This window comes from Hipposideros armiger, unplaced genomic scaffold, assembly GCF_001890085.2.
Source record: "Hipposideros armiger isolate ML-2016 unplaced genomic scaffold, ASM189008v1 scaffold_91, whole genome shotgun sequence".
Taxonomy (NCBI): domain Eukaryota; kingdom Metazoa; phylum Chordata; class Mammalia; order Chiroptera; family Hipposideridae; genus Hipposideros; species Hipposideros armiger.
In genome coordinates, this window is record NW_017731441.1 from 3,260,949 (window position 1) to 3,286,664 (window position 25,716).

General features: G+C 39.2%; 1 protein-coding gene across 1 annotated transcript in view; it reads left to right on the forward strand.

The window, feature by feature from the left end:
• The window catches only part of CUL4A (cullin 4A), a 55,428-nt gene that overhangs the window by 16,219 nt on the left and 13,493 nt on the right, over positions 1-25,716 (forward strand). Inside the window, exons 4-15 of the mRNA XM_019644767.1 lie at positions 1,436-1,505; positions 3,342-3,415; positions 7,003-7,165; positions 7,705-7,794; positions 8,993-9,075; positions 12,942-13,009; positions 15,261-15,379; positions 17,650-17,842; positions 23,605-23,709; positions 24,028-24,138; positions 24,244-24,329; positions 24,794-24,901. Of these exons, the coding sequence (XP_019500312.1) occupies positions 1,436-1,505; positions 3,342-3,415; positions 7,003-7,165; positions 7,705-7,794; positions 8,993-9,075; positions 12,942-13,009; positions 15,261-15,379; positions 17,650-17,842; positions 23,605-23,709; positions 24,028-24,138; positions 24,244-24,329; positions 24,794-24,901 (1,270 nt within the window). The remainder of the gene's footprint in view (positions 1-1,435; positions 1,506-3,341; positions 3,416-7,002; positions 7,166-7,704; positions 7,795-8,992; positions 9,076-12,941; positions 13,010-15,260; positions 15,380-17,649; positions 17,843-23,604; positions 23,710-24,027; positions 24,139-24,243; positions 24,330-24,793; positions 24,902-25,716) is intronic.

A 25,716-nucleotide genomic window follows, 5' to 3' on the forward strand; every position in this document is an offset into this window, starting at 1 on the left:
CTCATATTCAGCACTGAGCGCCAGAGCTGCTGAGTCGCTGCTCTGGTCACACCTGTCTAAATGTGCTTGTGACTGATTTTTTGTTTTTCAGACTGCCAATATAAGGCTCTAATACAGTGGGCCATTATAATTTTCAGCAATTATAAAAGTTCTTTGAGAATAATTTGTTAATTATTGAACTATTAGGTCTTTGCTGTGACTATCTTTAATTTTTTAGCAAAGCCTCAAGGAAAAGTAAGAAAGATGTTTGGCCAGGACCACTGGTTGTGGCCAGCTACCCTTACTAGTAGGACAAAGATACAGATGTGCCCAAGAGTCCCTCCACGGCTCTCTTCATTTTCTGTCCCCCTCCCAAAGTCCTGGCTGATGTCCTGACCTCCACCGGCTATGCCTCCCTCTGTCAGACCTCCCCACTGACTGAAGACTTCCAATACCTATCTGATTTTACATGTCACACACTGGCTAGTGTGTTTTTTCTCCTCTCTACATAAGAATTTTATATACAACCCCACAACAACTCTGAGGGGTGTGTTCTGCTACACACGGAGAGACTGAGGTCTAGGGAAGCTTATCATTTGACCAGTGTTATAGAGCTAAGAAGTGGTAGAGCAGGACTGAAGTCTGGGAAACTTGTATCTTTCCACTTCAACAAGCTGTTTTGTTCATCTGTACGAAGCAATTAATGTCTTTTTTTATGTGGTAGGGAGGATTAAATGAGCACAGACATGAAAAGTGCTTTGTAAACTATAAAGTAGTGTGTAGACATTTATGACTATTCAACTTTGCAAAAAGCACTGAAGGCAGTGCTCAAGGCACTTAGCCATGATTTGCTCTAGGAACCTGAATTCCAGCTTTTTTCTTCCTATAAACAAAATCTTGAGTGTTTCTTTAAAAACATATTCTGAGAGTCAAACTGAGAGTGTTCCCAATTTGGTGTGTGAACGAGACTTCCTGTCACTTTTCATTGACTAGAAGTTGAAGTTAAACCTCAACCATCATCCTGCAGCTGCCAGTCCCCTGGTGCTATTAATAATTGACCGGCTTCCTCACCACAGGATTAGATCAGGATCTGCCCTTTGTGGGGTAGGCCCTTTGGTTCAGGCACCCAGGCCCATGAAGCCCATGACCTGGTTGTTAGCTTCAGCTGGCAGGGCTCTGAAAGTAATCCAGCAGTGAAGTGCTACAAGAAGGAAGGGGAACCAGAAATGGGGCAGTAAAGAGCTGAAAGACAAGGGAGTGCAGGCAGGGATAATTACTACTAGGTATTGAGATGTGGCGATAAGAAAAACTACATTATGGCTTTTGAACTTATAGTCTTGCAGTATTCTGATTACTAACTGGTATGTAGAATTCTGTGGTGAAGAGAGCTGAAATTAAGAGGTTAAAATTGCAATAAATTGGCCAACGTCTCAAGCTTTCCTTAGCAAGTCTGCACAGACTCACTAGATAGTGTTTTATTTTTAAAGAAGATTAACACGTGCTGGCAAGATCACTGCAGACAAATGGTAAGCATTCGACTTTTTATTAATACTAATTTTGTATATGGTGCACTATCCCTGAATCTTCATCAGTACTGTTTTTTATGTCTGGTCTTACTTCCTCTTTGGTCTTATTCAGTCTCTGATTTAGTTAGAAAAATTTGAGTAGTTGGGAGTATATGCCCTCTCTTAATCCATCTATCATGTTTGTTTGTTTTTGCTTTTTAATCAAAGCACGGCCTCACCTATCTTCCCTCGCCCACCTAGGGAAGGTGTGGGCCAGATTGTGAGCTGAGATAGGAAGTTCTGTCAGGGTTCTGTTTTGGGTCAAATGCTGCCATCCAGCAGGGTAGAGAAAAGCGGGCAAGGTGAACTCTGTTCCGTAACGCGGCTGGCTGCTAACTTGGCCTTCAAACCAACCTGACAGATGATAGCTCACAGTACCCATAATTCCTGAATGGGTCTCTTAAGTTTTTCCTTAATCCCAGTTTATGACTGATAATCAAGCTTGAATTTTAGAACTTTATTGTAACTAGATAACCAAAGTCTTAGACTTTGTAGATGTATTGATTCTAATTTGATTTTATGTATATGAGTTTTTAGTGTGACCTGGCTGTTCATTGTGTAAGTGAGAGAAAAGATAGTATCAGTAGTTCTCCTAAGTAGGTTGAATTCTTTTGTTTCCTAAATGAAGTAAGTAGGAGACAATGAATATGTCTCTGTTCTGGGCCAGGTACCTGGTAGATGGTAGAAATAGATGGATGTCTGTTGGGAAGGTTTAATTTACGTGTGTAAGCAAACCGGTATAACAGAGTTTGGTAAGTTCCATGGTAGAATTACTGGGTTACAGCATGCATGTGCATGGCAGAGGGAACGGCTGCTCATTCTGTGTCTCCCTCGCTCTGCTTGCAAATTGGAGTCCGATACATACACCTGGCCAAGAGCCTCATTCTAATGTAACAAGAACTAATTGTTTAAAAAGCTTAGAGCATCTCCCCAGTCTAATGAGATTTACCACATCAGTCAGAAAATGACCAACTTTCAAAGGTATCCTTTAGGCTAAGTGCTTTCAAATCCCTACAGTTAGATTTTCTGGACAAAAGAGATGAAATACATCAAGGAGAACAATTTAGAGGGAAAACTAAATCATGAGGGTTTTGGTGGGAAACATCTTTTTATCAAGAAACAATTATATTAAGAGCTCGCTCAAGAGGGCAAGCTCTGGGCCAGCCGAGTGGCATATTGGTTAAGAGTTGGCTTGGGATGCCATCACTGAGCAGCAGGGCCCTGGTTCAGATCCCACATGAGGGTCAGTGACGCTGCGCCCTCTACAGCTAAGATGGTGAACAACAGCTCAACCTGGAGCTGGCTGCCGTGAATTGCCAGGGACGGCGTAGACTGCAGTGGAGCTGGCCGGCAGCTGGCTGGCGCTTTCGTGTGCTGCTGTAAGCCGCTGTGAGCAGCCGTCCAGTGGCCGGCGAGCGACTGCCTCACCTGGGAAGAGCACAGTGATAATACCAACATGGGCCAGTGAAGCGGAATCTTCCACGACTAGACTGAAGAACAAAAGGACAGCAACTTGTCTGTTCTCCTTCCACGATTCCCCAACACTATTCCCTTCCCCCAATTCCCCAATAAAACCTTTAAAAAAAAAAAAGTGTGAGCTCTGAGCAACAGGGTCGCCAGTTTCATTCCTGGCCTGAGCTGAGCTGCCACTGAGCTGCGAACGGGTGGCAGGATGGCTCAGCTAAAAAAAAAAATTATAGTTAGATTTGAGATACCTACCACAGTTAGAGTTCAAAAGGCCTAATGTTGAATATTTTGTTAGTGAGATACACAAATAAACTCTTTTCTTATTTACAGATCATGATCAGAAGTATTTTCTTGTTTTTGGATCGCACTTATGTACTTCAGAATTCCATGCTTCCTTCTATCTGGTGAGTGTCTAGTTAGGACAGCTGCATCTGCTGCCATGACTAAAACCACACATTTGACTTGTTTCTTCCGCTGGTTAATTTAATGTGTATGTGGTTATTTGTCTTTGGTCCTTTATGTTAGCCAAAATCACTAGTGCACACGTCCAGTCCCAGGTGGATCTTAGCCCTGGAGTGTCTTCATCACCAGTGAGGGTGACAGAGTGGAGCTGGGGCAGGCTGACTTACACGTTCTCCAGCTTGCACTGTCACAGTGGAGGCATCAGGCAAGTGGAGAAGTGCTATGTGAAGCCACGTTTGTGTAACGGGGATCTGGACTTCAGGACGAGACGATGGCACACTGCTCACCTCTGCTGTGAGGGAAAGGCCGAGAAACTCAGTTACTCTCTCTGGCAGCTGGAGTTTGAGCCTAGAATGGTCCTTCCAGTGGTCTGGTGAAACTGACAAAGACTGACTACTGTGAGGTCATGTCCCCTGCGGTCCTGAAGCCCCTCATGCCTCCCCATCCTGCTGACCATCTGAGGACACAGGGGTCTAGGATATTGAGGCCTGTCGTTTCAATCTGCTCATCATACATCATCATTTAGGGACTGTATATAAATTAGGAACTCATCCCCCATATCTTTCTGGGTCCCTAGTCACTGACTTCCACAGCCTTTGCTGATGCCCTTCATCTCTGCCTGACTACCCTAACCCTTCCCACTGCTGCCTCCAGATAGCTCTGCCTGACTTGAGCAAAAGCCTATCCTTAGTCTTTCTCAGGTTCTTCCTTTGTTGATATGAAGTTTATTCTCCCATTCAGAAGTGATGGTGTACTCTCATTACCTGTAAACCTGAGCTCTTTAAAAGGTCGCTTTCTTTTCCAACTTCCTCACCATCCTTTCACTCTAACCTAAAGCGATAAGATTTCTCCTTTTACCACATAGAAACTGCTCTTGCCTAAGATGTTGGTGATCTCCTGGTTACCAGATTCCATCATCACTTTTTTATCTTTATTTTATATAACCTAACATCTGTGTGACTTTAGACATTCTCTCCTTATTGAAGCTTTCCCCTTCCTTAATACCACTTTCCCTCTTTGTTCCTTGTGCCCCTGACATCCTCTGACTCCTACGTATCTTGTACTAGACACCCACCACACATGTCCACAGTAGGGTAGGCACTGAATGAAAAACATACCCTTTATCCAGAGAAATAAGGATGGTTAACCTGACTGCAGCAAATCGCAAAGCTTCTACTCTGTGCAAGGCCCTGTTCCAAGTGCTTCAACACCTACTAATTTACTTAATCCTTAAAACAGCTCTATGGAGGGATAACTTGTCATCCCCATTTTATAGATAGAGAAACTGAGGGAGGCACAGAGAGTTCAAATAACTTGCTGTACCTGGATTGTTGGGTTACCTAGCCTGAACTCTTAATTTATAAACAGTTTATAATGTACTCATGTCATATAAAACCATAAACATTGCTTATAGCATAAAGTAATCTATACCACACTCAGGCAGGCAGAAAAACTGAGCATGATAGTGCAGTAATCGTGAGGGAATCGTGAAAGTATGTGAGAAATGCACGAGAGAAGATGAGGAATGGGGGCAAGCCTTGACCCAAGCTTTGCAGAATGAGCAGGAGTCATTAGATACCTAACATAGAAAGTGGCGGTAGAGAAAGCCCATTCTAGAAATATACGCAGTCTGACATTTAAGTTTGAGAACTCATCCTAGAAAAAGTGCTATATATCTCATTGCTGAATATCACTATGGTCACCTTTGAAGTACTCCCCCTTGGGAAGCTATGCACCAATGCCAGAGCCTAGTCCACCCTTCAAAGCAATTTTGGAACTCTTTCTCTGGAATGGCCATCGGAGCTGTCATCGTATTACCCCTGATGTCTTGAATGTCATCAAAATGTCTTCCTTTCAATATTTCCTTTATCTTCGGGTAAAGAAAGAAGCCATTGGGGGCCAGATCAGGTGAGTAGGGAGGGTGTTCCAATACAGTTATTTGTTTACTGGCTAAAAACTCCGTCACAGACAGTGCTGTGTGAGCTGGTGCATTGTCGTGATGCAAGAGCCATGAATTCTTGGCGAAAAGTTCAGGTCGTCTAATTTTTTCACGCAGCCTTTTCAGCACTTCCATATAGTAAATTTGGTTAACTGTCCAGTTGGTACAAATTCATAATGAATAATCCCTCTAATATCAAAAAAGGTTAACAACATTATTGCAACAAGTTTGGGAACTTAATTGTCAGAGCTTGTAGGATGGCAACATGCCCAGAATGTACTATTTGTGGGAGAGTCGGAGAGATGAAGCTGATGCGATACCCTGATAGCTGTTGGTGAGGAGCTGATGGAGCCTTAAACTGAGATTTGGATTTTAGGAATAAGATTCTAGCGGACAGTTAATACCTCCTATGCATTGGATACCTACCTAGACGTATGTGAACTGTTTTACAGGTGTAAATCAATGCATGTGATCCCCATTTAGTGTTAAGGAAGGGTAGGCACAGAGGTTAGGTTTCTTGCCTCAGAGTCACAATAAGTGAGCGAGTGGTGGGGCCAGGATTCAAGTCCAGGTGGCTGGCTTGAGCCCATGTGCTTACCACTGAGCTTTACTGCTCTTTGAGTACATGGAAGACTGCGACCCACTGCTCCTCCAGGGAACAGGAAAGGGCCAATGTGATTGTGGGGCACCATGTAGGAAGAGAAGGTTCAGCAAAGATAGGGCTCCCCAGAACCCGTGCTCACCAGCGTAGCACTTACTGTGTCTACCACTCACTATGACTACTGCTCACCATTATAACTGCTGACCGCCACCACCACCACTCACCATTATTACTGCTCACCACCACCACCACTGTCCCCCACAACTTCTCCTGAGCAGCGCTTTCAGGAAACCTGGCTGGTGTCTGAGTTTTGTCCCCTTGAGAAGTGCTTGGCACCTAGGGGACTTGGGGAGGTGTTTTGACAAAGCACAGAGTCCATTATCGCATGGTTCTTGTGGATAGTACTGACAGCTAAATTTCTCAGGCAAAAAGCTGAGGAAGCATGATGGACTCTTAAAGTCACATTTTAAATTTGCTTCTCTAATAGACTGGGCCAAATAAAGGAGAGAACCAAGAGCCAGGGGAGGAATAGTTGGATAATAAACTCTGTAGAAGGACCAGAGACAGAAAAAGGAAGAATGCGAAGGGGCTGGTGAGGGCAGTGGAGCAGGTGGTAGAGGGTCCTAAAGCCTCGAGCATTTCTGATCATGTCCCCAGGAAGAATGCTGTGAACTAGGCTGAAGATGGCAGATTTTTACAAGATTCAGGTACTTTTCAATGGCATATCTGACCTAGTAAGGCCTCAACACTCCTCTTGTGACAGCTGCCTGACCCACTTCAGGAAAATAGATAGTCTTGATAAGGAAATACAAAGCACACTACACTGGCCAAAAATGAAAATTTAGAAACATAATTCTTGACACCTGGATTTAGAGAATTAGCAAATGAACAAATTCGGGATGACATTCATCATAGTGTAGCTGGAACATCGCCTAAAACTTCCAAAAGGTAAAACTAAAATGTAGTTTTGTTTCTTACTATTTTTACAGGGATATGGGATTAGAACTATTTAGAAACCATATTATTAGTGATAAAATGGTTCAGAGTAAAACTATTGATGGAATTCTGCTATTGATTGAACGAGAAAGAAATGGTGAAGCTGTTGACCGAAGCTTATTGCGAAGTCTGCTGAGTATGCTCTCTGATCTTCAGGTAAATATCTCATTGTTTTAAATGTACCAATAACTTTTAATCATTTATAAGAAAAAAGAACTTGGTTACCTGACTAGCTACTTACACCAAAATAAATGGATGTATCAAAGGTTTAAGTGCAAAATACGAAATCATAAAAGTATTTGTTGAAAATGTGTGGGATTTTTTTTAATCCCCAGAAGGGGAATGACTCTTACTTAGACTAACACCATACCAGAAGCCACAAAAGGAAAGAACCCTTACAACATGGACCCAGTGCTCCCCAGAAAAAGGATGAGGGCGTGGCAGTGAGGTGAGCTAGGCTGCCTTGGTTAGCTGAGTGGAGGTCAGCCAGCCAGGAATCAGCTGACCTCAGCTAAGCCCCTGGGGTCAGCTAAGCTGAAGCCGGCTGAGCTGACCTGCCGAGGCCTTGCTGGAGGAAGGGCAGATTATTAATGCAGGTCCCTGCAGCCATGCTTTCTCAAAATTTGGAATACACCAGCATTTCAAAAGATAGATTTCTTTAATGTAATTGGTCAGTCACTCTGCTCATTTCTTAGGTATATAAAGATTCATTTGAACTGAAATTTTTGGAAGAAACGAATTGTTTATATGCTGCAGAAGGCCAAAGGTTAATGCAAGAAAGAGAGGTGAGACAATGAAATGTTTCTGAATTGCCTTGTTTCATTTTTATAGATGTGTATCTAAGTGTAATTTCTAAATGTTTGTCTTTTCACACATGTAAGCATTTTATTGAAAATCTTTTGAAAGCTACAATGTAGCTGAAATCCCCAGTAATGAGCTTCGTTTTTATAGTAAGGATTTAATTTCTTTCCCTTAAGTTAGAAACTTTTTTTGCACTCCCCACCAAATAAGAAAACCAATAAGATAGTTTCTGAAATACATAAAGGAACTCAAGTTGAAGCAAAAGGATAAAAGGTAAATTTTAAATATGAAAGATAAATCTAACACATGAAAATGTTTTTATCTGTGTGAGGCATTGAAAAAATCACCCAAAAAAGTCATGTGAAAAACATAGTAATGTGAACCCCAAAACTTTGACAACCAGTTTTGCAGTTATTAGAGCACAGTTCTGAAGGGAGCCCTTCATGACCATCACCTAAATGTCATTTGTTATTGCACAGGATGCACCCGACTATTGGTTTTTTCATCCTAGTTTTGAAGAAGGAATTTCATGTCAGGTACCAGGCCTAGCTGCTGCCACTAGATCAGAACCACAAAGACCTTTGTTATGGGGCCTTTCCTGTGCTGTCGTGACAGCAGGGACACCCTTTGCCCCTGGAAACAGCTTCATTTTGAGATCTACAACCTGCTGTTTGGTGTCCCCAAATGAACAGCTAGTCTTTTGATTAGCTTTTGCTGCCCCCTTTGTGTGTGGGCCACGAGGTGGCATTAGGCTCATAACTTCTGACCTAGGTGCTGCTCACCTGTCCATGGGACCTCAGTGATGGAGGGACAAATGACATCAGCCCTCAGGTGCTGTTGCTCACCTGTCCCTGGGGCCTCAGTGATGGAGGAACCTGTGGCATCGACCCTGGGACTTCACTGTGAACAGGGCATGACAATGCAGTGCTGCCTTGGCTCTAATTCTAGAGGTTATTTTAATCTCCAGAATTGAGTTGAAGGAAACTTTTCTTGTATCCCATCCCACCCTATGTACACTTCCTACTTTACCACTTCCAAGCCCCATTAATCTGTGTTAATGTTTGACTTGAACATATATTCTGCTTTTTGAAAAAGATTTCATAAGGAAAACAATATTTCAGCTTCTTGGGTAAAATCAAGAATCTTTTTGTTACTCATGTGTTTCAATGTTTTGTTTGGAAGGTTCCAGAATATCTTAACCATGTAAGTAAACGTTTAGAGGAAGAAGGAGACCGAGTAATCACATATTTAGACCACAGCACACAGTGAGTACTGTTAATTTATTTAGTTTTTGCAGTTTGCATAGGTGAAACCTTTTCCTGGCTGGTTACTGAAATAAATGTTACCTTTGTAGACTCACTCATTGCTACCTGAGAGTATTTTTGCTCTTAGCACATTTTACTTATATTATTTGTGATTATTCAGCACTTATAAAATACACTTCCTAAGTGCCCTCTCATGAATTATTGTCCAAAGGTATAATTCAGGCTGACATACTTGGCATCTTTGGGTTTTGAGACAAGGGACTCTATTTATGTTAATGGGATATAATTAAATTTAGGCAGTTTTGATGTTAGACATCAAATATAGCTGTAACTTTTATTTATGGTACCCAGTCACATTATTTTCTCTCATCTAATTTATTTTTCTCTAAACTGGAGGTTAGCTGAGTAGCTAGGGAAAAGTAAAAGGGAAAATTTTTGTGAATGTCTGCGTCAGCCCCTAATATTTATTCAAGCAAGGAGAAATAAAATAGAAATCTATTTCTATAATAGTAGATAGAAGAGAAATGGGAGCCAGTTAAGAAATAGAAAATAAATGGATGTTTTTAAGAGAGACTAAAGTGATCAAATGTGCGGAACTTGTTGACTCATTGGTGGGGAAGGGGCCAGGCTAGATGAAAGAAAGGGACAGGATTGTGACAGTTTGAGAATACAGAAAATAAGAGGTGTCATAAGAGAAAAGATGAAGTTCCTTTAGACACGTTGAGTTTGAGACGACGTGGGAAATCCCAGGTGTGCAGAGAGGTGACAGTTGAGCCGAAGCCAGGACAAGGTTGCTCGGATATGTAGGGATGCTTACATTCAGCTGGGGAGTAGAAGGGGCTACAGGGGCTGGAAGCAGACAGAAGGGAGGTACTAGGCAAACAGAGGCGAGAGGGAGTATAGGGTCTGAAAAGCCCAAGAGGAAATTAGGAGTAGTGTCAGATCTTGCCAGTGTCAAGTCACAGAAGAATAAAAGTCTTTGTTTAGTGTCTGCTACATTTTTTTCTATTAATAATAATTTCCATATACCATTATTCCATTTATATGTATGAAGTTCACGAACAGGCCAAGCTAGATAGCATACTAATTAGGGAGATATATATAAATCATGTAGGAAAGCAAGGGAATTGCAAATAGACTTCAGAATGAAGGTGGGGCTGGGTATGCAGGGGCTGCTGGGACCATGAACACAGTAGTTCCTTTTTTTACTCTCATATACGAGACTCCTACACGTTTTTATATAGATGCTGTATTTTAAGCCCCTGCCCCCAATATTTAAAAATACATTGCTTAGAAATATATGTAGCTTATTTAAGCAAAGGAATCATAGATAGAAAGGTGGTTCACCTCAGATATGGATGGGTGGGAGGACTGTGAGGAGCACCAACTGGGGTGGTTTCTACAGCACTGGCTGACTGGCATACCACAGAATAAAAAAGAATTTTCAAAGAAAGAAGAGGGAGACCAAGAAGAAGCTGGCTACACCAGTCTTAGAGCTGGGCTCTGAGCGCCCCTTCCAGCCTCAAAGCCCCCATGTCCCACATGCCTCCAGTCAGAGCACAGCGGATGGCAGATGAGAATTGTGCTTGCGAGCAGCAGTTGTATGTATTACTGTCTGTGGTGTGCCTTGTGCCCTACCCCGTTACTGAGCCACGGCCAGGTCTACCTGCAGGCTCTGCCCCAGGGATGGGCTGGGTTCTGTGTTTCCCCAGGACTTTGCCTCTCAGCATTGGACCTGCTCTCCTGTTGGTTGAAATCACTAGATGCTGTGGCAGAAAGCCTCTCACTGCAAATCAGTGAATTGTCTCTGTAGTTAATGAAATCAACTCTTTTGGGACTCAGCTGCTACAGTTAATTTCCCAGGACTGCGCCTGAGCTCCTGGCACCTCTGAGTATTATCTGCCCCTTGGCTCACGACCTGACCCAGCACCTCAGCTTTGGTAGGCACTGCATGAATTGTTGGAATGAAAACTGTGACAGGGCGGAAGCCTAGACCATAAACTGTCAAGAAGTGGTGATTCTGTGAGCGCGTGAAAAGCTGCTCGATATTGTTAGTCATCCCAGAAATGCAAATCAAAACCACAGTGAAATACCACTTAATACCCACCAAGATGGCTATAATAAAAAATGCAAGCAGTCAAAAGCATTGGTGAAGATGTGGAGAAATAGGGGCCCTCGTGTATTGCTGGTGGGAATGTAAAATGGGGCAGCCGCTGTGGAAAACAATTTGGTAGTTCCTCAAAATGTTTATAAACATAGAGTTACCATATGTTTCTACAATGTACTAGTTCTAGTCCTAACTATATAGAAAAATGAAAACATACATCCATACGAAATTTGTAAACAAATGTCCATAGCAGCATTATTCATAATAGTCAAAAAGTGGAAACAACCCATTGTCGGCTGATGAATGGATAAACATACCCATACAATAGAATATTATTTGACAATAAAATAGAATGGAGTACTGACACATGCTACAACATGGATGAACCTTAAGAACACTATGCTAAGTGAAAGAAACCAGACACAGAATCATAACGTACAACCCCATTTACAGGAAAGGTTCAGAATAGCCAAATCTGTAGAAAGTACTGGTTGCCTTGGAATATGAGGCAGGGAGGGTGAATGGAGGGAATAGGAGTGCTGATGGGTATGAAGCTTGTTTTAGGGTGATGAAAATGTTCTAAAAATAGACCATGGTGATGGTTATACAATTTTGTAAATACACTAAAATCCATTCAGTTGTACACTTTAAGTTGGTGAATTTTATGGTATATAAATTGTATTTCAGTAAAGCTGTTAAGAGGGAAAGCAACAGCAGTGATTGGCTTGCTGTCCCTCGGTGACATTTTCCTCACTGTGCCCTCTTATCTCCCCTCACCTATCTCACTGCTCCCTTTCCTGGAAGCTTAATGGAATGCTGACTCGCTGAACTGTGCTCTCATTTTCCCCACTCACTAGCCGTTGGACTTGGGCAGGTCACACTACCTCTGAACTTGGTTTTCTCATCTGTGGAATGGAGACCAAAATGTCTGCTGTGAGGTTTATTTAAGATGGTACATTGAAAAGTTCCTTATAAAATGAAGGCTTTTGGAAAGATGGCCAAAACTAATAAAAAAAAATCCTTGGAATAAAGAAGATGCTCTGATCTTTAAAAAAAAACAAAACTGGATAACGAACCCCAGAAGAATGATTGTGTCCCTGTGATTATGGCAGTCACACTTGCTGAATTTCCAGATTTTCAGATATTCTGTTCTATGTGACACACAATTTGGACATCATGAAGGAGCTTCTGATGTCGCTGACATCATGATGTCAGGAGCTTCTGATTCCGACATCATGATGTCGGATTTTGATAACTGATAATGGGAGAAAGCAGGCATAAAGAAGTGAGGACAGAGAGACATAGCTATAGCAGTAGAAGCAGGTATTTTATGGGACCTGGAAAAGGATTAGGTGGAAGATGAGGGCAGAAATTTAACAGCAATCCAAGAAGTAATGTGTATCTTCAGGACAAAACTTAAATTTGAAAAATGACTAGAGCGTAAATGCCAACTGCCAGTCAAACATTGGGGCCTACTTTTATTGTAAGGTGTGGCACACTTGCCTGACTACTGGTGTCCCCTTTTCCCTGGATCTGTTAGTCTATTTATGTTACTCAGTAAATTGTTTTTAGAAATAGTTCAGTCTTTATTAACAACAGTGATGGCTGTCGGTGTGTGAGGGAAGTACTTGTTCTGTAACCCTTTGGTTTCTGACTCCATACTATGTCTGTAGAGACAGTAAACCCCCCATCTTTTATAACTAACCAATGTGTCTCCTTTAACTTTACTTCTGACACGTTCTCTTTTTCCCTTATATAGGAAACCACTGATTGCTTGTGTGGAAAAACAGCTATTAGGAGAACATTTAACAGCAATTCTGCAGAAAGGTAGATTTTTCCTAACGCCTATGTCTATTAAACTGAATGATAGCTCTTAATTCATTAAGAAAGTAAGTAAAACATTATAAATAACAATGTAAGGACATTTATTGTAATAAGACAATCACTAAAAATCATTAAAAATAATGAACATATTAGCCCTTGAGAAATTAGTTAAGAGAGATATTGAAAGGCATGTGGTAGAATTACAGTTTATGTTAATCATATTAAATACTATCCAGGCTGAAAGGCTCCAAGAGACCTTCTAGACTACAGACAGCTTGCAGCTAGGTACTTAGAATATTCATTGTCCTTTGTTGTGTTGTTATTCATGTTCTGACATACAGGTGATGCTCAGAATGTTTCTGCGGGTGTAGATGTTCAGAGTTGGACAGGCTGTTAGATTTTTGTGGGCTTCCTCCCCATGCACTTTGATTGGCTAAGTGTCAGATAAACGGCCAAATATGTGGTCTGCTTGAGCCAGAGTACACTTGTTTATTCTGATTATCCTGAAAAAAACAAGCAAGCATAAAATAGAACACATTATATTGGTAACTGTACAGTTTTACCTCTCATTTTACATTCCCCTTGTGATCCTAAAGCTTTGTTAAAGAGTAAATCAAACGTTGGTGCTCTGCACCACCAGTGATACTATTTCTTGTATAGCCTATACTTTTATAGTTTATAATGATATATTTTTACTCAACCTCTATCCTTTTTTTATTCCTACCCTTTAAAGTGTGCTCAAGTCTCTAGATATTATAATGAGCACAGTTTAACCTTTTACAATTCTTAAGTATTTAATGTTACCATTTGAAAGTCATTTTGGAACTATAGGATCTGTTACAAGGTATTGGAAGCCTTCAAGTTTAATTTTGGGAAAGCTCTAAATAATACCCAAATATATTGTGGTTTGAATTCTACTTTGTCAGATAGTAGTAGTTTCTTTAATGAGATACCTAAAAGTAGAACTTCCAAGTGGAACCAGAATAATGCCAAAAGGGGAGAGAATTAACATTATTTTGCACTCACTATACTTTGTGTAAATATCTTTTAGTCCTTGAACAACCCTGTAAAGTCATTACCCCCATCTCACAAATAAAGCAACTGAGGCTCAAAACAGCTTGACATTGGTGCCCCAAGTCACACAGCTCATAAGTTGAGAGCCAGGATGCAAATCTGGATGTCTTTCTACCTATATAGCACTGAAACCTACACAGTTACACATGAATGAGGTCTTAATTTAAGGCCCACTTAAAACAAATGCATTTGGAATTCATACTATATATTTTTTTTAAATGAGTCATAAGAAAAAGGAACTTTGAGTAAATAGAAATTCTCATAAATTTCTTCAAGAAAATGGTAAATTATATATATGTAGGCACTTCCTAATATCTAAATTTTTATTAAAGCCATTTAAAAAATAGCTAATTTTTGAATTCTTAAAGAAGACATTAGGGTTTCAGTAAGATAAATTATAAAATAAGTAGATCAATAGATCAAAATATAATTTAGAGAAATAACAAACATTGGAGCCCTGGTTAAGGAACTATAATTACAGCCTACAGTGCATTTGTGCATATCTTTAAACCACCTTCTTTGTGTGGACATTGTGCCCCTTTGAAGAAGAATCTGCAACTTTATGAAGTAATATGACTAATTCACAGATTCTCCAACTTAGCTGCATCTCCACTGTCATCATAAAGCAGATATTTAGAAAAGACGTGTGAAGTTCTGATTGTGGTATGGTTTTAGAAAATCTTTGTAGGTGTTTAAAAGCTAAAACAATAAAAACTTGTAAAATGCTATGTTAAAGTAATTCAGAATATCTGATAAACAATAATGTTTTTCTCTCACAGTTTATTATATATGTGGATAAAATTAAACTAAAAGATTATATTTGATAACTTATCCTTTGACAAATACACATATGGACTGATGAACTAAATCAGAAGTAACTTGGAATCATGAACCTCCCAGGTCAAAGAGTTGGTGTGAGTGTTTTTCAGACCATTGCTGCTTTAGCGACATGCAAAAATAAAGAATACATCTCCCAGCATGGTCAGAAAAATAAGATTCACCTAAAAGGATCTGTCTCATATATTGCATTAGAACAACTTGCCTATATAGAAATAAGCAATATTCCCTAAATTTCTGAGTTACTTATTAACTTTTTTGTGGTGCACACTATATTCTAGTTTAGTTTTTATTTGCACTGACTTACTGATGTGATACGCTAATATTTACTGTGTGATCTCAGGGCTTGATCACTTACTTGATGAGAACAGAGTGCCCGACCTCACTCAGATGTACCAGCTGTTCAGCCGAGTGAAGGGCGGGCAGCAGATCCTGCTGCAGCACTGGAGCGAGTACATCAAGGTGTGTGGGGTTTGTCTTGACAGTGTTACTAACTGTGCTTTGTGCCGGGGTGGGTGGCCCATCCTGAGGAGACAGCAGTGCCCTGGCAGAGTGAGCTGGACTGCTTGGAGGTACCTTTGTTTTTTCATTGCAGGTGATCAGGTGGATAGTAGTCTTTCTGTTCCAAATCAATTGTGCAAACTTTGTTTTAAGATAACACCATCTAGGTTTAAACATGACTTAAAAGGCTGCTGTTTGGCTATTTGTCATCAGCATAAATACATAAGTTTAATTCTACAATCATGATTTTCAAAATGTCATTTTTGTGAATCTGCTTTTTAAACATGATATCATTGCTTTGCACAGTGAGAACTATTACACACTTTGGTATATCAGGATGGAGTATATATGTTACTTTATTTCCTAGCAACCCAGAATTTATTACTGAAACATACACTTTCATGTTTGTTGCACGTGCGCGCGTGTGTGTATTTATAAAAAGGCAACACAGGGATCCTTGTGGTGCTGGAATGTTTGGTGTCTTGACTGTGGTGATGGGTACACAAACATGCGCGGGTGATAAAGTCTAGAGAACTTAATCATTAGCGTGTGGGCGCTAATGAGTTAGAGATAAAAGCGGTACGATCTGGATAAGATGGGTAGATTGTACCAATACCAGTATCTTCGTTGTGGTGCTACTCTGTAGTTTTGCCAGATGTTACCATCAGTAGAAAATAGGCAAAGTGTACAGGGACCTCTTCACCATTTCTACTGCATGTGAATCTATAATTATCAGAAGAAAAAATTAAGTTGCATATTAATCTACATATGGAACGCTTATACACACACGCACACCACCACCCCAAATTCTGTACAGTGATATTGAGCTAAAAGTCATAGTGACTTAGGATGGATCAGCCACAGAGCTTTACATTACGGAAAGGTTAATGGAGATTTAGGGTTTTGCCAATGAGTAGTCCTCAGGGAACAGGAACAGGTACCGAACACAGAAAGTTCACCTTTGCAATTTTCAATCTGGGTAGTAAAAATCGGTGATGTGACCACCATTCCTGGGTGTCCATTAATGATAATCAGTTACACTATAACAAAATAGGAGATTGCACTCAGCACAGCGTGTCATTATCAAAATAAAGCTGATCCTTGCAGTGTGTGTATATTGTTTTCAAATGCAGTCAGCACAAAGCGTACAGAGTAAAAAGTAGGTGCCATCTACCCCTGGTGGCCATACAGTGTCCCTCTCCTGAAGGCATGTATGCCAGTTTCATCTGTACCTTTTCATCAGTAATCTTCCATGTGCATGTATGATAAGTAAGTATAAATGTACACTGAAGACCACTTTTTCAAAAAAAATACGTTACATTGAGTATTAATTGTATTCATCACCTCTTCAGCTGGTAGTTTATATCCTCAAATAGGTAACTGTTGTCACATACAGACTTTTAGTAATGTTTAATATAGCATTTTTGAGTTAAAGATACAAGCTAAAAAACATATTTACAGTTAGAAGTGAGGAAGAAAGAAAATAGTCACAAAATCCAAATACATATATTGGGTTAACAGGAATTAATTTCTCTGTGAGAAATTTATAAGTAAAAGTTCTTTTAAAAGAATGGAAACTTTCCCAATAATTTATAAATTCTTCCAGAAGCATATTTTAATGCTAAAGCATTAATTGTGTACAGTAGTCCCCCTTTTACCCGCAGTTTCATTTCCCTCAGCTTTAGTTACCCAGTCAACTGCATTCCAAAACCATTAAATGTAAAATTCCAGAAATAAGTAATTCATAAATTTGAAATTATGAGCCATTCTGAATAGCATGGTGAAATTTTACACCGTCCTGCTCAGTGCCACTGAGGACATGAGTCATCCTGTTCAGTGTGTCCATGCTGTAGACACTACCCACCCGTTAGTCACTTAGGAACCTGTCATGATATTGCTTGTGTTCAGTTAACCCTTATTTTACTTAAAAATGACCCAAAGCACAAGAGTAGTGATGCTGGCATTCATATATGCCAGAGACAAGTTATAAAGTGTATGTACATATAGGAAAAAACATAGTTTGTATAGGGTTCAGTAATCTCCACAGTTTCAGGCATCCACTTGAGGTCTTGGAATGTGTTCCCCGAGGATAATGGGGGACTACAGTATTCACTTAATTTTTAGAATGCAGACTGAATTTGTGAAAGTTTTAAACTCATTATTTGATAGCAGGAGAAAATAATGTGTATTATCATAAACCTGTTGATGACTGTGTATGTTTGTTCTTGTAGACTTTTGGGACAACGATTGTTATCAATCCTGAAAAAGATAAAGATATGGTGCAGGACCTGCTGGATTTTAAGGACAGAGTGGACCATGTGATAGAAGTGTGCTTTCAGAGGAATGAAAAGTTCATCAACTTGATGAAGGAATCCTTTGAAACGTTTATCAACAAGAGGCCAAATAAGCCCGCAGAACTGATCGGTAGAAAAACATATTTCTGTATATTTTTTAATATGGAAAAATCAGGCATGACTCAAGCAGATTGTTTCTCAGAATATTCAAGTTTCTCATGGGAAGGGTCAGGGAAGGATTTGTATCACACCTTATTAGGGGATACGTTTTTCAAAAAGCCGTGTGCACACGTGTGCATAGATATATAGATATAGATATATAGATATATATTGTTTTTGTTAATATACTTACCCATTCAATATGAGTTCTCGTTTATCAGACATGATTGCAAACATTTTCTCCCAGTCTGTAGCTTGTGATTTAATTCCTTAAAAGTGTATTTGAAGAGTAAATTTTTATTTTTATTTTAAATTGGGGAACTGAGGGAGGGGAACAGTGTTGAAGAATTGGGGAAGGGAAACAGCCAAGTTGTTGTCCTTCAATCTTAGTTGTGGAGGGCGCAGCAAGCTCATCTCCAAGTCCAGTCACCATCTGGCTGCCCTTGGGCAGCTCACGGCCGCTCAGCTCAGGGTGCTGTGTTGCATCTTAGCTGCAGGTGGGCGTAGCCACCATCCCATGTGGGAGTCAAACCAGCAGCCTCGTTGTTAAGACCACTTGCTTTATCCACTGAGCCATCCAGTGGATGCGGGAGCCGAACCAGTAACCTTGTTGTTAGGAGCACATGCTCTCACCAGCTGAGCCATCCTGCCACCTGTTGGCAGCTCAGCAGCAGCTCAGCTCCAGTGCTGCCCACTGGCCCATGTGGGAATCGAACCGGCAACCCCGTTGCTCAGAGCTTGCACTCTTAAGCAAGCTTTTAACCAACTGAGCCACTCAGCCGGCCCAAGAGTAAAATTTTTAATGTTAACGAAGTCAATTTTATGTATTTTTTATACTTTGTGCTCTTTGTGTTCTATTGAGTTGTCGGAAAAAGTCATGACGTATTTTTTGTTTTTTTGTTGCAAAAATGCGTCATGACTTTTCCGACAACCCAATATTTAAGAAATCTTTAACCCAAGGTCACTGATTTTGTTTTTCCTGTATTTTCTAGAAGGTTCATAGTTTTCGTTCTTCCATTTAAGTCTGTGATCCATTTTTAGTTAATTTTAGAATATGGTGTGAGGTAGCAGTTCAGCTTCATTCTTGGCCATGTGGATATCCAGTTGATCCAGCACCATTTGTTGAAAAATATTCTTTCCCTATTGAATTGTTTATTGAAAATCAACTAGGCCTGTTTCTGAACTCTGTTCTTTTCCATTGATCTATGGCTGTCTTTATGCCAGTACCACAATTTCTCAATAGCTATAACTTTATAGGAAGTGTTTTTAATTTTTAAATAAGTTTCAGGTGTACAACATTATAATTTGACATCTGTATACACCACAAAGAGATCACCCCCTAACGTCTAATAACCATCCATCACCATGCAGTTGACCCCCTTCACCACTTAACATTATATGCTCGAAGTCCATCCATGTTGTCATTAATGGTGAGATTTCATGCTTTTGTATGACAGTAGTATTAAATTGTTTATACATCAGAGGGTGCCCCCAAAAAATGTATACACATTTTAAGAAAGGAAAAAACTATTAAAATTGTAATACTCAATATATACCAATAATAAAAGATAAATACAAGTCATGTGTATACAATTTTTTGCCACCTCCGGTATATGTATTTGTGTATATACTGGGGGTGCCAAAAAATATGCTCAAAAAATGTATACTTTTTTTTTTTTTTTAATAGCTGCGCCATCCTGCCACCTGTTGGCAGCTTAGCTTGGGCCAGGCATCGAACCACTGTTGCTCTGAGCTCGCACTCTTGAGTGAGCTCTTAACCAACTGAGCCACTTGGCTGGCCCTAATGTATACATTTTTATCTTAAAAAAAAATGTGTATACATGTTTTTGGCACCCTCGGTATACACACACACACACACATACATGTATGTATACATACATACATATATGTATATGTATGTCTCGGGGTGCCAAAAAATGTATACAAGTGGACACTTTGGTCAACGTTGCTCAAGCAGTAGCTTGCTGTAATCAAGTTTCTGGACGCTGATGGTAACCACTTTAAGCATCTCTTGTAATTGCAGAAGTCAAACGTGACTTGTATTCATTTTTGTTATTGGTATATATTGAGTATTACAATTTTAATACAGTTTTCCTTTCTTAAAATATGTATACTTTTTTGGTACTCTCTGTATATGTATATACCACATCTTATTTATCTGTTCATCCATTGATGGACACTTAGGTTGTTTCCATATCTTGGCTAATGTAAATAATGCTGCAGTAAACATAGGGTTGCATATATCTTTTCAAATAAGTGTTTTGAGTTTCTTCACATAAGTACCCAGAAGTGAAATTGTTGGGTCATATGATAGTTCTGTTCTTAATTTTTTGAGGAACCTCCATATTGTTTTCCATAGTGGCTGCACCAATTTACAGTCCCACTAGCAGTGTACAAGGAAGAATTCCCTTTTTTCTGTATCTTCTCCAACACTTGTTATTTCTTGTCTTTTTGATAATAGCTATTCTAACAGGTGTGAGGTGATAGATATCGCATTGTGGTTCTGATTTGCATTTCCCTAATAATGATGTTGAGCATCTTTTTATGTGTTCGTTGACCATCTTTGGAAAAATGTCTATTCAGATCCTCTGCCCACTGATTGTCTTTTTTTGTTGTTGTTTAGTTGTATGACTTCTTTATATATTTTGGATATTACTCCCTTTTCAGATAATATGGTATGATTTGCAAATATCTTCTCCCGTTCAGTAGGTTGCCTTTTCGTTTTGATGATGGTTTCCTTCACAGTACAGAAGCTTTTTTGTTTGATGTAGTCCTGTTTAGTTTTTTATTTTGTTTCCCTTGCCTTTGGAATCAGATCCACAAAAACATCACTAAGACTGATGTTAAGGAGCTTACATCCTATGTTTTCTTCTAGGAATTTTGTGGTTTCAGGTCTTACATTCAAGTCTTTAGTCCACTTTGAATTAATTTTTATGTATGGTTCATTCTTCCATATGTGGCTGTCTAGTTTTCCCAACACCATTTATTGAAGAGACTGTCCTTTGTCCTTTCTCCAGTATTATATATTCTTGGCTCCTTTGTCGTAAATTAATTGTCCGTATATGTGTGGGTTTATTTCTGTGACCTCATTTCTGTTCCATTCTGTGTGTCTGTTTTTGTTCCAATACCGTATTGCTTTGATTACCATAGCTTTATAGTATAGTTTGAAATCAGGGAGCACAATGCCTCCAGCTTTGTTCTTTTTCAAGATTGTTTTGGCTGTTCAGGGTCTTTTGAGGTTCCATATAAATTTTAGAATTACTTGTTCTAGTTCTATGAATGTGCCATTCGAATTTTGATAGGGATTGCACTGAATCTTTAGATGCTTTGGGTAGTATTAACATTATAACAATGTTAATTCTTCCAATTCCTAGCATGGACTATTTTTCCATTATTTGTGTCTTTAATTTCTTTCATGGGTATCTTATAGTTTTCACTACCTTAGTTAAATTTATTACTATTTTATTCTTTTTGATAAAAATGTAAATGTTTGTTATTAGTGTATATCCACAGGTTTCTGTGTATTGAGTTTGTATACTGTTACTTCACTGGATTCATTTATTCTAACAAATCTTTGGTGGTCGTTTGGGTTTTCTATATACATCAATAGTATCATGTCTGCAAATAGTGACAGTTTTACTTCTTCCCTTTCAGTTTGGATACCTTTTGTTTCTTCCTAATTGCTGTGACTAGGACTTCTACTACAATGCTGAATAAAAGTGGCGAGAATGGGCATCCTTGTCTTGTTCTTGATCTTTCAGGAAAAGCTTTCAGCTTTTTATTGTTGAGCATGATGTTAGCTATGGGTTTATGTTGAGGTACATCCTTCTATGCCCACTTTGTTGAGAGTTTTTATCATAAATGGATGTTGAATTTCACCAAATGTGTTTTCTGCATCTATTGAAGCAGTCATGATTTTTATCATTCGTTATGTTAATGTGCTATATCACATTAATTGATTGTGGATGTTTGATGTGCAGAACCAACCTTGCATACCTGTTATAAATCACACTTGGTCATGGTTTATGATCCTTTTAGTGTATTGTTGAATTTGGTTTGCTAATATTTTGTTGAGAATTTTTGCATTTAATGTTCATCAAGGATATTGGCCTTTTACTTTTTTTTGTGGTATCCTTGTCTGGTTTTGGTATCGAGGAAATGCTGGCTTTGTAAAATGTGTTTGGAATTGTTCCTTCCTCCAGTTTTTTGGAGGAATTTGAGAAGGATAGGTATTAATTCTTTTTTGAATGTTTGGAAGAATTCACCAGTGAAGCAACCTAGTCCTAGAATTTTGATTGTCAGGAGCTTTTTGAATACTGATTCAATCTCCTTACTAGTAATCAAGTCTATTTAGATTTTTTATTTCTAAGATGAAACAGTTTTTTAAAAAGCTACTTTGTACAGTTATTTCATGATAATACCAAAATATATTTCAGGATTCATAGAATTTCACTAGTCAGTGAAAGTTTTTAAAAATTTACAGGTGGCAAAGAGCAAAGAAAGGTGTGACACAGTGATACAAAATTGGGCTTGTGTTGATTATTGTTGAAGGTGTATGATGGGAACATGGAGTTCATTATACAATTGTCCACTTTTGTGTATGTTCAGAATATTCCATAATAAAAATTATAAAGAAAAATACTAATAAAAGCAACAACAGAAGAAATTCATAAGGCAATTTAATTTGGCCTTTGTGCCACTTTATGGATTGTTGTTTCTCTAAACATGAATGTTTAACTCTTAGGAGTTTGGGCTTCTTAGAAGTCTTGGGTTCTCCCTAAAGCTAGGTCATGGTTGATTTGTATTGTCTCAAAAACCGGAGGTCAGAGTAGAATTTCTCTAATCCCTGTGTTCAGGTATAGGATTGTCATGGGCTGGCAGAGTGGCTCAGTTGGTTAAGAGTTAGCTTAAGAGCGCGAGCTCTAAGCTACAGGGCCACCAGTTCGATTCACACATGGGCCAGTGATGCTGTGCCCAAGCTGAGCTGTCAACAGGTGGCAGGATGGCTCAGCTGATGAGAGCATGTGCTCCTAACAACAAGATTGCCTGTTCGATGGTGGGCTACGCCTGCCTGCAATTAAGACTGAACTCGGCACCTAGAGCGGAGCTGCCACCCGGATGGCTCAGTGGATAGAGCATGCACTCCTAACAACAAGGCTACTGGTTTGACTCCCGCATGGGATAGTGGCTATGCCCACCCACAGCTAAGATTGTAACACAGTAGTACCTTGAGCTTAGAGGCCACAAGCTGCCGACATGCAGTCAGATGGTGACTGGCGCCCTCCACAACTAAAATTGAAGAACAACAACTTGGCTGGTCCCCCTCCCCAATTACCCAACACTGTTGCCCTTCCCCAATAAAAATTTTTAAAAAAAGACTATGTCACCATGGATATAACCATGGGAAGCCCTGAGAAAAATCCTGTCTTTTAAAGAAAGTCTTGTCTGAATCTCTTTTACCACATCTTAATGATGGGATATTCCAGTTTCTGGAGCAATAATGTGTCATGAAATCCAAGCATGTAATTAAAGTATTTATTCTTATATGACTTGAAAGTACGTATCTTAGAAAATCATGATTTCAGAAAGGATCTGGAGTGTTACTGTCCAATTTTTGCTTATAGAAATTAAATATGTTCTTTTTTCTATTTAGAAAATGCATTATATAACAAATACTTATTTTTCAAGTAATTTAAACTCTTAATGTCACAGCAAAGCATGTTGATTCAAAATTGAGAGCGGGTAATAAAGAAGCAACAGATGAAGAGCTGGAGAGGATCCTCGACAAAATCATGATAATATTCAGGTTTATTCATGGTGAGAAATACACTATATGTCATTTTTATTAACATTGGGCACATAGAAAATGCTACATATTCAGAATATCCATATTTGAGCCTTATCTTCTCTTCAGAAAAATTGACTGAAGCATTTCCACTTCCATGTTAATACAGGAAATAGAGTGATGGCCACACACTGATTAAATTGAAAGTATTCCTTTGTGGAAATGTAACACTGAAATTAGATCTGGCTTGCATCAGAATGAGCACTTCCTAGAGTTTTTCAGCAGTTAAAGTGAATATTTGCGTATTAACTGTCTAATGTTTTATGTTATTCTCATTTGGTTATAAATAGGTAAAGATGTCTTTGAAGCATTTTACAAAAAAGATTTGGCAAAAAGACTTCTTGTTGGAAAAAGTGCCTCAGTCGATGCTGAAAAATCTATGTTGTCAAAACTAAAGCATGGTAAGCATGTGGAACCTGGGGTTCTGTCCTGCCACTGTGCTAGGAATTTATTGCACTAACATGTTGCTCCTGGTGTTTTTCGCCCACCCCTCCCTTGTATCCCAGAGTGCGGTGCTGCTTTCACCAGCAAACTGGAAGGCATGTTCAAGGACATGGAGCTCTCCAAGGACATCATGGTTCATTTCAAGCAGGCAAGTTGTGTTTTTTCAAGTACAACAGGTTTTCAAAAAGTATCTTGCTTTAAATTATCTGAATGATTTTGTAAATTATGTAAATAATTATATAAGTTATGTAAAATCCTCATCCTTAAAAATTACATTGTTAACTGTCTCACGTATTCAAATAACTTAAATTCACAATGACAAAGAAAAATAGTCCCCAAAAAATAATAATCCCAAAAAATGTATAACAATTTGATTTAAATGAGTCTAATGGTATCTTACGTTGGTGACATAACCAAAGTGGAAGAAAAAATATTTCAAGTGATTTTGGAACACATTATGTGGCTTCAGTAGAATATGTTCTAGGGACTAAAATAAATGCAAACACATGTTAAACTGTATTTTGAAAATTACACTATTTATTTTTTTATAAATTAGTTATGTTTTATGATATTCTAAAATAATTATTTTATCTTGATTTTCTTTGTTTTTAGTATATGCAGAATCAGAGTGACCCAGGCTCTATAGATCTAACAGTAAATATACTTACAATGGGATACTGGCCAACATACACACCTATGGAAGTACATTTAACTCCAGAAGTAAGTGTTTTAAGGACTATTTGTCCTTTGTTTTTAATATACTAGTGCTGCCAAAGCACTGTAGACTTCTTTCCTTATTACACCTATACCATGTTATCTTTCAGGAATTATTTAATGAGCGGTTTTTTAGGATCACACACTCAATCCAAAATCAAAGTGATCGCTTTTGTCCCTATCCACAGCTCCTGACTCACCCGTGTCCACTGGCTGACCATCTAAGAAGGCATTGACACAGGCACTTGTTGTAATAATTATTGCGTGTCAAAGTTGTGGGTACTGCTTGTCTGGTTATTTTTGTCTTCTATTATAGACAATGCCAAAGTCTTGTGATGGTACTACTGAGGGCTTATTATATGACAGCCATGACTTTGGGTACTCTGGGGATTTGCAGATATGAGGGAAAATCCTGGGCTCAGGAACTTAAAATCTATTGTGGGAAACAACATGAGCACCATTAATTATAATAGCAGGTGATGTGGGAAAAGGCTGGTTCCATTGTGGGACCTGGGAATTAGAGATGAGCAGGGATTAGGGCTTTCCAGCTGAGAGGCCTTCCAGAAAGGGCAAATAAAGGCACAGAGTCATGGAAACGGGGAGCCTGGGTCAGCAACAGTCCTTGAAGCTGTTTTTTCCATTTCTAAGACAGTATTCATTTCTTAATTTTCTTTTGTTTCTGAACCCACTGTTCAGTTGCTTTTGTAGTTTTTTTTTTTCTCCACCTGAATCTTAAATGCTACCATTCTCCAGAATCCCGCCTCAGCTCCCTTCCTGTTCCACACCCTGTCTGTGAACTCAGCCCACACCAGCTCTCAACC